This window comes from Helobdella robusta (genome assembly GCF_000326865.2).
Source record: "Helobdella robusta unplaced genomic scaffold HELROscaffold_84, whole genome shotgun sequence".
Taxonomy (NCBI): domain Eukaryota; kingdom Metazoa; phylum Annelida; class Clitellata; order Rhynchobdellida; family Glossiphoniidae; genus Helobdella; species Helobdella robusta.
The window spans coordinates 265,265-279,429 of NW_008705486.1; the positions used below are offsets into that span (position 1 = coordinate 265,265).

At 35.7% G+C, this 14,165-nt stretch overlaps 1 protein-coding gene across 1 annotated transcript in view; it reads right to left on the reverse strand.

Annotated features, from left to right (window-relative positions):
* HELRODRAFT_90503 (hypothetical protein) overlaps positions 1-14,165 on the reverse strand; it is a gene marked incomplete at both ends in the record, with an annotated part of 63,862 nt that overhangs the window by 30,127 nt on the left and 19,570 nt on the right. The window contains 6 exons of the mRNA XM_009032578.1: positions 762-952; positions 1,828-1,963; positions 4,559-4,675; positions 7,003-7,119; positions 11,180-11,320; positions 11,385-11,621. Of these exons, the coding sequence (XP_009030826.1) occupies positions 762-952; positions 1,828-1,963; positions 4,559-4,675; positions 7,003-7,119; positions 11,180-11,320; positions 11,385-11,621 (939 nt within the window). The remainder of the gene's footprint in view (positions 1-761; positions 953-1,827; positions 1,964-4,558; positions 4,676-7,002; positions 7,120-11,179; positions 11,321-11,384; positions 11,622-14,165) is intronic.

Consider the following 14,165-nt stretch of genomic DNA (forward strand, 5'->3'; position numbering starts at 1 on the left):
TGAATCTGTGAAACATGTGCACGGAAATGTTCGTCAAGGATAGGACTTTTTGTTCATTCTAGGACTCACCGCTGACAACGCATTTAAAATTACTATTGAAAACGTTTAACATATGCTATCTGAATGGTAAAAACAGACGTATAACGGGAGTGAGATGAAGATATATAAATATTTGACTAAAAATCTAAAATGTCCCAGAAGAAAATATTATATCAATTTTTTATGTAAATATAAGAATTTTTGCCAATATTTAAAAATTCACAAGCAAGATTAATGTCGGTTATTTATATAATAAAATATAGTTGAAAGCTCATAAAAATAAAAAATTTTTTTGATAACTGAAAAAGAAATTTGCGCCAATAAGAATGAATACAAGTGATATAGCTGGTGAGTAATTTGCATTTTACAGAGACAATATTTTAGTAATAGAAATGTACTAATTTATTGAAACCTACAAAGATACAAGAAGCGCTATGCAAATATCTGTTAATCAGTAACAACAATAATAAAAAGACAGTTTAAGCTTGCTTCTTTTTTACAAAATTAAAGTTTTAACTAATTTTAAACAAGAAGCATGAAAAATAAAATTAATCCACTCTATGTTGTAATGTAATTAACTTTAGAATGAAAAAAAAGAATAATGATGAGACAATGAGCAAAAATATTTTAAAAAATCAAACAAATTTATTGTAAGCCTCGCGCTGAATATTGACAATTGTTATAATAATGAATAAATCAACAAAAACTTTTGGAATTCAAACTTTGTGTGCTCTTTCAAGAGGAAGACCACCTTTGATAAGAATACCATTGATGGCCCCAACCCCTGTACCCACCATGACAGCTGTTGGTGTGGCTAGACCTAAAGCACACGGACATGCTATGCATAAAACCGTAATTGCAAATTTAAAAGCTCTTTGAATTATCAATTCACGATTTTGATGACTAATTCCGTCTGAATAGGATGTACCGTTAACTAATATCTGTGAAGTCGTATTAATAATAATTAAATAATAAAATAATTACTTCATAACGCTGTAATATTACGTAGAATGAATGAATTTGTTTACCTTGATTTGCAATTAGAGTTTCAAAAAAAAAGCGTAGCAAAACATTGCATAAATAATAGGGCATTTTTTAACATTCGGCGCAAATTTAATAGGATGTACCGAAGCCGAATTTAATTTTTTCATCCTTTTCCCGTAAGCTTCAGGAAAAATTAAACGCCAGTTTTAAAAAATTTAAACAAATTTTGTGCCATCATTGTTTATCACAGTTTGAATTTTATTGGCTAAAAAAATTACAACGTGTTTACATATATTTTTTTTGAAATTTACTTAAAAAAAAAAAACAGAAAAATAAATTAAAAATAACAAAAAGTAGCGTGAGATTTGCTAAAATTTTACAATATACAAAATTTTGGATTGGGACGAGTTTAGGCAAAAGTTGAAAAATAGAACGTAATTGATGCACAAAATTTGGCTTCGGTTACGGCCGAATTTTCAAAAACCATATTCGTTACAGCCCTAATGAACAATCTTTCTAATTATTGCTAATAAAACGTGAACGTAACGTAATGGCTTTGTGGTTGGAAGCGCAAGGTCCAGTTCCAAGTGCATGCAGTGATCGGGTTCAACTAAAAATAACTAAAGAATCTCGGCCGATCCCATGCTTTGTGTATGGCACATATTCATATGACCTTCAACTTTTTTTAACAAGTAAATATAGCTCAATTTACAGGAGTAAGTTAAGAATACAATAAAATTCAAAAATTTGATCTAAATTTTTTCCGCATGAATAATTTTTAGGGCTTTGCAACCATGCTTTCACATACCTCGTTCGACCCGTCAACAGTTTTTGTATGGAAGCCAATAATAACCCAAAAAAATAATGTGACGATGGAGATGATGACAACTACAGGCACAAATATTCCAGCAATGTCGTCGGCTAACTGTTGGATAGGAGCCTGATTAAAAAAAAAGATAATTTTGAAAATAGAAAATTTTAAAATTTAAATTTTTTTTAGAAATTTTTAAAATTAGAACTGAATTAAATAGATTTGTTTTGAACTAATTTTATTTAATTAATTTTTCTAAATTTTAACAGCAATTTATCGAGATTAAAGAAAAAATTTGAGATTTAATTGCAGCGACGTAGACTCCACCTGATTGCTTCACGGGGAACTCGATCAGATGCTTTTTCAAGGTCTACAAAAATGTGTGATAGTTGTTGATGCTTTGCAAGGTACTTCTCTTGTGAATTGCATCAATTGTTGATTTCCCCGCTAGGAAACATAATTGATAATTTCCGATTGTGATGCACGACGTTAATCTTCTCAATGATTTTCTTGACAATTTTCAGGGAGTGTTTTAACAGACGTATACCCCGATATGATGAACCCTTCAATAAATAACCTTTGCCTTTGTATAGCGGAACTGTCATGCATTGACCAATTTCTCCAGACTTCACGGCAAAGTAATACTTCTCACTTTACGGCAAAGTCGATGGGTGGAGCGTCCAAGTTGACATTGATGGGATTTGTTTCATTTAACAGACGGTTGAAATATTCTTTCCACTGTAGCTTGATCTCATCTTGTTCAAGAACCATCTCATTTTGTCGTTTTGTATACATGAGGCACCAACTATGTCTTTTTTCGTACGCTTTGCTTGTTTTGTTATACGATACAGACATTTCATTTGTTCACCTCTGCTTTTAGTAAGCCACTTTCTGCACTGATCTGTTCGAGCCAGTGCGACTTGACGTCTTGCATAGTAGTTCTTTTCACGGAAAATTTTATGGTCATCAACAGACTTTGATTTTTGCCATTGCTTGTATGCAGCTTTCTTTTCAGCTATTGCATTTTGTACAGTGTCACTCCATCACCAATTGTCCCGTTCATGCTGACGTTTTGTACCAGTTTTCCCACAAACTGTAGTTGCAGAGTTTATCAAAACGGTTTTGTATGTACTCCAATCTGTACTGGATTGCGATTGGTGGTCTAACTGTGTGGCGACAATCTGTTGAAATTTTTCTCGATGAATATTGCTTTTCAGCTTCCACGTTTTGATTCTCCGAGGCATTTGTTTAGACTTATGTTTTGACAGTTCGACAACCAGGTCTGCCACAAGGAGTCTATGTTGGGCAACACATGATTTGCCAGGTATAACTTTGACATTTTTGAATAGCCTTCGGTGTTGTTGCTTGACAGCGAAGAAATCAATTTGCGTGGCTGATGGTCCACTTTTGTATGTTATGAGAAGTTCTAACCTCTTTCTAAAATATGTGTTCAGTAAACAAAACCTGTGACTTTCAGCAAACTCAAGGATGCGATTGCCATCTTCATTCCGTTCTCCATAGCCAAAACCACCATGTACGTTGTCAAAACCATCTGTTTTCTCTCCAACGTGGCCATTGAGATCGCCTCCAATCATGATTGTTTCAGATTTTGGTATTGTTGAGATGGTGTCAGAGAAAGCAGCCAAGAAGTCATTTTTCATCTCTTCTTATTCGCCTGTCTGTGGTGCGTATGCAGAAAAAATAATCATTGTTTGCTTTTTTAGGCGAAGCTTGATCCACATGAGACGTGAATCAATCCTTTTAATATCCAGTACTTCTTGGGCTAGCGTTTCTCTGACAAAAATTCCAACACCATTTTTGGCCGTCTTTTGACCATTCCAGAATAGTTTATATTTTTCTTTGTCTGAGTTGACATGACAAACACCATTCGATTTCCATCGGGTTTCCTGAAGGCAGCAGATGCCAATCCTTCTACGCTCAAGCATTTCTGCGATTTCCATGCTGCGGCCAGTCAGTGATCCAACATTTAGCGTTCCAAGTCTAAGTACCATAGAGGGGCCGTTCAGAATTTTTCTGCAACATCCCTCCGCTATTGCATACTTCACAAAGATTCTTGGCACTCCTTGACCACTTAAGGCCTGCTGGGGACTAGGGGCCGTTGTTTTTCTTTGTGATGGCATAGGAATAATTTGGGGAAAAGTTTTTCCATCCGGACACCCATCCTGACGACAACCACCAGTTATAAGCGGTGTGCCTAGCCTTTTGCTAAAAAGCACGCAAGGCAGAGTGGATGCAGTTTTATGTCATGTCCAGGACTACAAGTATATTAAATATTAAATAACAATCTGCAAATTTTATTAACTCCCGTCAATTTGATTTTAGTGTGATTGGCGTGTCTGAAACCTGGCTGAACAATAAAATATCAAAAAATCAAAATAGCAGAAAAAATTCTAAAGGAAAAATTTGAAGAAACCAAACAATACATAGAATGGCTGAGTTTTCTATAATGGTTGGAGAAAAGAAAAGTTCATGCTTTTTGTACTATAAAGAGATTACTTTAAAGATTTTGATAATGAAGTTGAAAAAGTTCATTTGATTGTTAAATTTCAAAATCATAATAAAAATAATCGCTTTTACCAGAACAGCCTTTAACATTATTAAAATTTATAAATTTGAAGCGGTTCGTTATAAAAACAAATAACATTAAAAAATTATAAAAAAAATAAAAATTTCAACAAATTTGTAGAAACTGCACAAACAAACTTTATTAGTTTGAGCTTCTTGCACCAACTTGACAATTTGCGAAAGAGCACTGTCAACCCCAACATGAGTTGCCCTCAACAACAACTGGCCATTTTGATTGAGTGACCCACCAATCACCTAACACACATTGTTATTACTTTCATTAAAACATGAGCATTCATTTAGACATACAGAAATATATATCACAAACTTGCACAGTAGCGGATCTAGACAAATTTACTGAAAGGCCAAGATTTTGAAAAATATTTGAAACCGGGAAGGGGGGGAAATTATCTAAAAAAGTTGACTACCGGGGGGAGTTTCCAAAATTAAAAAAAGTCGATGACTGGGGGGGTGATGACTGGGGGGGGGGGGTTTCCCAATAAGTAGTTGACGACCGGAGAGCTTGATGACGGTGGAAAAAGAAATTTTCAAAAAAAGAAAGTTGACGACCCCGCGGGGGGAAATTTAAAAGAAAGGCGATAAACGGGGTGGATTTTCTGAAAAAGTTGACGACCGGGGGGAATTTTCGCATAATTGGTTTCGAAAATTTTTCTGTGCTCACGGGGGGAGCCAACATTTTCACAAGAGAGCCAACATTTTCCTACTGACAGACTTAAAATGTCAATTTTCCCTTCAAAAACAGTCCTCCCCCGCCCCGCCCCCTGGACTTGCATCAAATAAAAAATGAATACAGACAAATAATTAAAAATAGTTGAGCTAATATTATTCTAAATTCCAAAGCGCGTCAAAATATCTTTTAACATAATTGCTAAACAGCAAAAAATAGAACGATAAAATTTTTAATAAAATAAAAGTTTTTCAACAAAATTGGTCAAAAGTAAAACATATATTGCAAAATTTTTCTCCACAGCCTGTTTATAACAATTGAAAGATTGCACTATTTTGTCGACTTTCAATCTTTCTTTTTCATCTTATTTATTTTTTCAAACAACTCACATTTGCAAAAATTTTTTTTAACAGGTAGCATTAGACAAACTAACTTACACAGAGAAAGCTAGAGTTTGACGGCGTTATAACTTCCATATTTCAAAACATCAAGTTTTGAATTCTTTTTACTTGTTTAGACAAATTAAAGTGAAAGTTGCTTTTGATAAAGAAATTGAACCCAAATATGAACAGAAAACCATAAAATATAACAAAATAATCAATAAAAGCAATATTGAATTATATGGTAAAATATTTTGAACTACTGTACAACTCTGCTCCGCAATTTCTACATGGATATAAACGGCCCGTGTTCATCTTCTGGAATATTTATTAATAATGAAAAATAAAAAAAAGAACTGAAAAAAAATTTATTAAAGACAAAAATGCACTGCAAAATTAACTTTTTAAATATTGCTAAAGCAAATGTGATGCTCAATACAAGCACTCTGCTATATGTCTGGAGTTGTTGTGAAGTAGAAAATTTTTATGTGCAATATTAGGCAATGGAACAGATGATATCAGTTTCAGGTTCTGAGAGTTGGAGTCAAATGAAAAAATTTTAGACTCTGACTCCAAATTTTTCAACTTTTGCATCATAATTTTACTTAAATATCACTGCTTAATAAAAATTTACTTTGAAAAACAATTAAAATCTGTCAATGTAATTGTTTTTCTTAATTAAATAACTTTATAATTACGTTTACAAACATGCAGAAAAAAATTATGAGATATTATTAGCATTTATTTTCAGTATTAAAGATGATTGTATATCGCATATCGCTACAAATATTTCTCTTATAAAAACAAAACAATCATACACAAAATTTAAATTCTTAGCACTTTCCGAAAAACTCCGACTCCGGCAAAAGTTTCCGACTCCGACCGACTCGAATTCGACACTCTGTGTAAGAGAGGGGGCATTGTGTATTGAAACGCGTATTAGTTGAATAGCAGGTTAAAGACAATAAGTTTGTTGGCATTGTAAAAAGGGGTAATGAATGTTGAGTTGGGTGTAGAGAATTTCGTTTAAAAAATGGGTTTGTTTTCTAATTAGAAGATGATTTTCAAAAAAAAGTTGAGTTTCCTGTGCAATGAAAAAAAAAGAACCAACAAAACGTGGAGTAAGTTTAAAGAACTGACACAACTACTGAGTCCAAAAAGTACATCTAAAAAAGATAAATGGTTGTTCATACAAACTGTGTTATAAAAAGCTTTCGTATAAAAGCAAGACGCTAACCCCGGCAAAAAAAGGATAAAAAAATTGGAAATATTGAAAATATTGAAAAAAATCATGATACGAGCCTGTTTAAATAAAATAACAAATTATTATATAAATAAAAAACAAATTAATAAAAATTTGCGTATTAGATTATTAGATAGTAGATTGCGTATCAAAGAATGAGAAATTGAAAAGGTCGGATATAAAAAAAGTTTAAACTTTATGCTTAAATATTGAAATTTGGAAACCGGAACAAAAAGAAACAACGTAATACTTATTAATTTTAACTGAGAACCTGTGAACCAGTGGTTTTAGCAACGGGCATAGATTCCCCAGTTATGAATGATTCATCACATAATGAGTATCCGCTTATCACTTTACCATCGACTGGTATCTTTTCCCCTGGACGAACCTATCACATGTTTAAGCAAAATAATAGAAATAAATAGCATTACAACTGAATAAAACAAAAGTATTTAATATTACTAATAAATCGACACTAATACAAAATGATTTGAAATTGTCAAAACGTTTTTAGAGAGCCTCACTGGATTTCAAAACTAGAGTGATCCAAACAACTCAATTCTAATGTGCAAGTCATTCAAGTACAGAAAGTACAAAAGTTTTCTTTATGAAATGTGTTTTTGCAAAGTTATTAACTCACACTCCCCACTTTAATGCAGGTTTAAAACAAATTGTGCTTATTACTAATTCGTTTTACAACCCTTTTTAGTCCGACAAGATTGGCAAAAAAATAAAAGTAACTGCAAGTATAACAAAAACATGTAAAGTATATCAATAAATGCAAACTGTGCCTACCGACTTATCCAAAATAAATTGCACATTGTCATATATAGATATGTTCAAAAATAGCGTAAACTTTTCTTCGGCAGATACGCCCAAAATGGAGTGGGAATCTTCAATAAATTATGCTGATTAAACTCAGAATGAAAAAAAGGGTTCTGACTGTTTTCTCTGCATATGCACCACAGACCGGTAAACCTGAAGACTTCTGGAACAAACTCTTAGATGCCGTCAGGAAAACACCATCATCAGAGATACCATTCATATGTGGCGACTTCAAAGGCCACGTTGGAGAGAAAGCAAATGGGTTCCCCGGTGTCCATGGAGGCTTTGGCTACGGGTATCAAAACGAAGACGGTGTACGGATTCTGGACTTTGCTGAAAGAGATGAACTCTCCCCGTTGAACACTTATTTCAAAAAGAGTGCAGAACATTTGATCACATATAAAAGCGGAATGTCATGCACACAAATTGACTTTATTTTCGTCAGACAACAACACAGACGACTATTCAGGAATACCAAAGTCATTCCAGGCGAAGCATGAATCCATTAACATCGATTGCTGGTGGCCGATATGATCATGAAACGATCACGCCCGGTGAATAATCGAATGCCTACTAGAATAAAAACATGGAAACTGAAGAAACCCATGTTCAGGGAGAAACTCGAGAAGTTGTTATCGGCAGAGCTGGATCGTCTGAAGAAGGGTGACATAATCTGGAAATCTTTTTAGAACACCCTAGAGAACTCTGCAACAGCTGTATGTGGAAAATCTGGAACAAACCGCCAGCACAACCCCGAAACTTGCTGGTGGAAGGAGAAGATGCAAAATGCTATTGCCAGTAAGAAAGCAGCTTTCAAACAATGGCAGAAGACGAAGACTGATGAAGATCGAAAGACATACCGATCAAAGAACACAGAAACGAAATGTCAGGTTGCGATAGCTCGTGTAAATCAATGCAAGGTATGGCTGTCTGGAAGTAAAGGCGGTCACTTTACTAAATAGCAAATCAGGCCAAAAGACTGAAAAAGGATATAGTTGGTGCCACATGCATAAAGGATAATAAAGCCACCATAATAACCTTGCAGAATCAAGTGAAGAATCACTGGAAGGATTACTTCGATTAGTTACTGAATAAAACTAACCCTATTGGGGTGGACTTTGATGCACTTTCGGTGGAAGGATCGATTCAGAACATCACAGCTGAGGAGCTTACGGATGCGCTGAAGGCAATGAAGGTGTGTAAAGCGGCGGGTCCGTCCGGACTTACAAATGATATCATCAAGGCATCTGGTGTGGCAGGCTTCAGAGCCTTCTTACACATCTGTCAGAAGATGTGGAATAAATCGATATTACCAGCGGAGTTGAACAGTAGCACAACGGTGCCGATATATAAAGAAAAAAGAGACCCACTGAAATGCTCCTCATATCGGGGTATACGTCTTCTGAAACATCACCTGAAAGTTATTGAAAAAGTCATTGAGAGAAGACTGTTGTCGTGCGTTTCAATAGCTGGTTACCAGTATGGCTTCATGGCAGGGAAACCCACAATTGATGCTATCTATATCATTTGTCAACTACAAGAAAAATACATGGCAAAGCAAACGCGACTGTTCCACGTATTTGTGGACATGGAAAAAGCTTTTGACAGAGTGCCTCGTGAAACAATCAGGTGAAGTCTATCTACGTAGACAGATTGTTCCCAAATATCTGGTTTGGCTGGTTATGGTAACGTACTCTAACACAAAAACTCTGGTCAGCACAACAGCCGGTAACACGAATTTGATATTAACGTCGGCGTCCATCAGAGATCAATACTCAGCCCCCTGTTCTTCATCACGGTGATGGAAGAAATAACCAAACCGATACGCTCAGATAACATATGGAATGTGATATATGCAGGTGATATCGTCCTGACAGCGGCCTCGGAACAAGACGCAGCGAGAAAGTTTAAGATCTGAAATACCCAACTCGCCGAACACGGTCTAAAGGTAAACCTTGACAAAACAAAAACTATTATCACCAGTGATACCGCTGAGCCTGTTGTCTCTGGTCATTGGCCATGTTCGGTGTGTGGGGCTGGAGTTGGAAACAACTCGATCAAATGCCTACGATGTCAGCAGTGGTGTCACAAACGATGCTCAAGAATTACCGGCTCACTGAGAAAAGTGACTGATTTCGTAGGCCCCGCCAGCATCAACCCGCGACAACGGAGCCCAGATAATTACCGGGATCAAAACTGTTACTTCATTTCAGTATTTGGGAGATATGCTGGATTGTACTTGAACAGCTGATGCCGCCGTTCGTGGACGCATACGTGCGGCGTGGGGCAGATGGTACCTCATTGCCTCGGTACTGATGCGGCGTAGCATGCCTCTAGCTGCGCTCAGAGCTATACAACACATCTATAGGTCCTGTTCTGATGTATGGTACAGAGACGTGGTCGATGACAACAAAACTCGAACCGCAGCTTCCCCGAACTGACAAGAAAATGATGCAGCATGTTACTTAAGGGACCATATTCATACCACCGAGATCCTGAACCGATCGGGACTGGGCACGTTGAAGGATGCATGTCGTCTTCACGCCTACGATGGTTTGGCCACGTGAAGCAAAGCGAAAACGATACAATAATTTCCGTTATTGAGCACCAGGTACCTGACACCCGCCCAAGAGATCGCCCAAAAAAGTCCTGGACGCAGACCATACAGGAGGACTTGAGGGCACTTGGTCTCAAGAAGACACAAGCAATGGATAAATCGGCTTAGAGTCAGAAACTGATGAATAGAATAAAAAAGTCCGACCCATAACGGATGGAGACTATGAACGAGGATTGATTATTAAGTAGTGAATATTTGAAAAAAAAATTCGTTATAACTGCAAATATTAATTCAATTGATATGTAAATTTGATTATTAAACTGCCTAATATTAAAGTGTATTAAATATTAAGAACAGAAACTACAAAGATAAAAATAAAATTATATCAACATAATCCATATCAATAATAAAGACGCTGACAACAACCAAAACATCGACAACAACTTTAAACATCATTAAAAAAGATGTAAAGCGAAAAACATAAGAATTCCAGTTGCGGAAGGATAGCCGACAACCGTGCTGAAACACCGTTAAATGATCAATCAGACAAACAAACAAAAAAATTTTATGAATTATAAGATTATATTCTTAAGCTTCTGCTTTTGACACCGCAATTAGTTTTTCAGCTCATCAACCTTTGAATTTTTAAAAATAGTGCTATAAAAATAATATTCGATTGATTGATTGATCAAAAAAAATTTAATATTTGTTTAATGACCCACACACGCTTCAATAAACTTTGTTTTGTATACTTTCAATAGGTATCAGTTACAGTGCATAAGAAGTTATTTAATTCATATTATACTCACTTTGTTTGACTATTAAAGTGTTAATTTAAATGATCTATTTGTCGAATCTTTAGAATGAAGTCTGTAGTTTACAGTTAAAAAAGATGTTGTAACGTTTGAATTTAACCATTTCCGAAAATTTGAAACCAAATTAAAGAATTTAGGACGAAATTAATTTTTTGACGTGTTTTAATCAAACGGGTTTAGACTGTGTTTATGACAGTCCAATTAACACACGTATAAAAACAACAACAAATAATGTTTAAATAAGCTTAAACCTTTAATATGTCACCTCTTTCAACCAGTTCAAGTTGCAAACTCTGTTCCGTACGGACAGCACCTTCTTCATCGAGCTCAACAACAACAGCTTCAGTTGACTGCATTGACAATAATTTGTTTAATGCTTCCGATGTTCTTTTCTGTTTATAAAAAAAGGATTGAAAGAAAAACCATGTATAAGCTAACTAAATCGATACTCCATACCTTAGCCAAATGTTCCATCCATCTTCCAAATGAAATAAATACCATTAACATAGGAGTTGTTTCAAAAAACGTTTTTGGACTACTTTGACTTCTTATACACAGAACAGCAATTAAAAGTACGATTATAGAGTAAAAGAAGGATGTTAATGAAGCAAGAGTAATGAGAACATCCATATTTGCTTGACCATAACGCAAAAATTTGAAAGCTCGTTTATAGAATAATTTGAAAGCCAAAATCTGTGTTAAAACAAAAACAAATACCTGTTTTATTTTAATGTAACATTAAATACCGAAATTTTATTTAAAAAAAACTGTCACTCATTTTATAAAATTTATTTATTTGCCAAATTTAAGCAATCTTTCTCCTCTACCATTTCTGTGTCCTACATCATATACTCTCTAATTTTTAACAATCTAACATCTTTTTTGACAGTGCTTTCAATATAATGAATAGTTGTTTGCAAAATTAATCAACGTTTTCCAACTGTTGACGTTTACAAAAATCTTACACTGATGTAGAAATATTCAATTTACACAGGATCAAGTCAAAAACAAATTTGAATATTAATATGAATGTTCGAAAAATTTAATATGCCGCTAGACCATTAACGCCTCAAGTGATGAAGATAGAGAGAGCAAGTTTCTATTAGAACCTTCACACCTTCTTCCTAGCGTTATTAACACTCAATAATTATTCGGCAATCGTTTAAAGTCGTTTATTCTTTTTCTCTAATAAACATATATGTTTCTATTTATAGAGGCTTTCCTCTGAGCACTTTTGCCAGCACAGGGAAATAAGCAGACTCTGCGTGTCAGGCATGCGTAGCACTACCAGGTTAATCGTACTCAGCTTTGGAGTCTAAGTAATTTGAATTTTTGGTTGAACACAGCCTCAGCCTTTTCCTTGGCCCATCGGCATACCTGTCGTCTCCATCCACCCATGTAACGTTGCTCATCATCCACTACGTGGATGCAACGGCTACTATATAGGACGTATATAGGACGTTTGGCAACTCAGCCAGTAGAAATGCCAAGTCTCGTTCAGTTATGCGGTGAACTGGTTCCGAATACTTCTGCCCCGACACTCAAAGACTCCATATGGGCTTCCCGGGGCAAACATAACGTGTATGTACATCATATGGTGTGGAGAGTTTGGTCTTTGTGACACAAACAGAGTTCATGAGAACTTGAATGGGCGCTATATAAACTTTACATATTATTATTATTATATTTTTGTCGTTTTTGATGCATGAGGCACCAACTATGTCTTTTTTCGTACGTTTTGCTTGTTTTACAGTACGATAATGAAATCTCTGTATCGTATAGTAAAATAAGCAAAGCGTACGGAAAAAGATATAGTTGATGCCTCATGTATCAAAAACGACAAAAATGAGATGGTTCTTGAACAAGATGAGATCAAGCTAAGGTGGAAAGAATATTTCAACCGTCTGTTAAATGAAACAAATCCCATCAATGTCAACTTTGACGTTGATAAAATATAACCACCCATCGACTTTGCCGTAAAGTGAAAAGTATAACTTTGCCGTGAAGTGAGAAGTATAACTTTGCCGTGAAGTCTGGAGAAATTGCTCAATGTATGACAGTTCCGCTATACAAAGGCAAAGGTGATCCATTGAACTGTTCATCATATCGGGGTATACGTCTGTTAGAACACTCCCTGAAAATTGTAGAGAAAATCATTGAGAGAAGATTAACGTCGTGCATCACAATCGGAAATTATCAATTTGGTTTCCTAGCGGGGAAATCAACAATTGATGCAATTCACATCATTTGGCAACTACAAGAGAAGTACCTCGCAAAGCATCACAACTATCACACATTTTTGTAGACCTTGAAAAAGCATTTGATCGAGTTCCCCGTGAAGCAATCAGGTGGAGTCTAGTCGACAACTCATTCTAGAATATCTTGTTCAACTTGTGATGGAAATGTATACGAATACTAAGACTCTCGTCAGCACAACGGTCGGAAACACAGATGCATTTGATATCGGCGTTGGTGTTCACCAAGGCTCGATTCTCAGTCCACTGTTATTTATAACTGTGATGGAAGAAATCACAAAACCGATACGCACTGGTGACATTTGGAATCTAGTATATGCTGATGATATCGTTTTAACAGCCACGTCTGAGCAGAATGCAGCACAGATGTTCCAAGATAGGAACACAAAACTCGCCGATCATGGATTCAAAGTCAACATCAGAAAAACCAAAACAATGAACACTGGTGAACCCATCCAATCTACAGCTACTGGACGATGGCCCTGTTCAGTTTGTAAAGCTGGTGTAAGTAACAACTCAATCAAGTGTTAGCAGTGTAACTAGTGGTGTCACAAACGTTGTTCAAAAATAATTGGTAATTTATCTAAAGTGTCCAATTTTGTTTGTCCTGCTTGCATCAGTCTACAACAACATATTCAAAATAGCAATGTTTTTGAAGCCATTAAGGTAGAGAAAGTCACATCGTTTCAATATCTATAGGATGTTCTGAATTGTAATGGAACAGCTGAAGCTGCCGTTCGATCACGCATACGTGCAGCCTGGAATAAATGGCATCTCCTTGCCTCTATATTGATGCGCATGACATCCCACTACCACTACGATCAAGACTTTATAAATCTGTGATCCGTCAGGTGTTGTTATATGGTGCCGAAACATGGCAAATGACATCCAAACTGGAACAACAACTTCACCGAACCGATATGAAAATGCTCCGATGGATGCAACGAATTAGTCTGAAGGACCACATCAAATTTACCGAAAT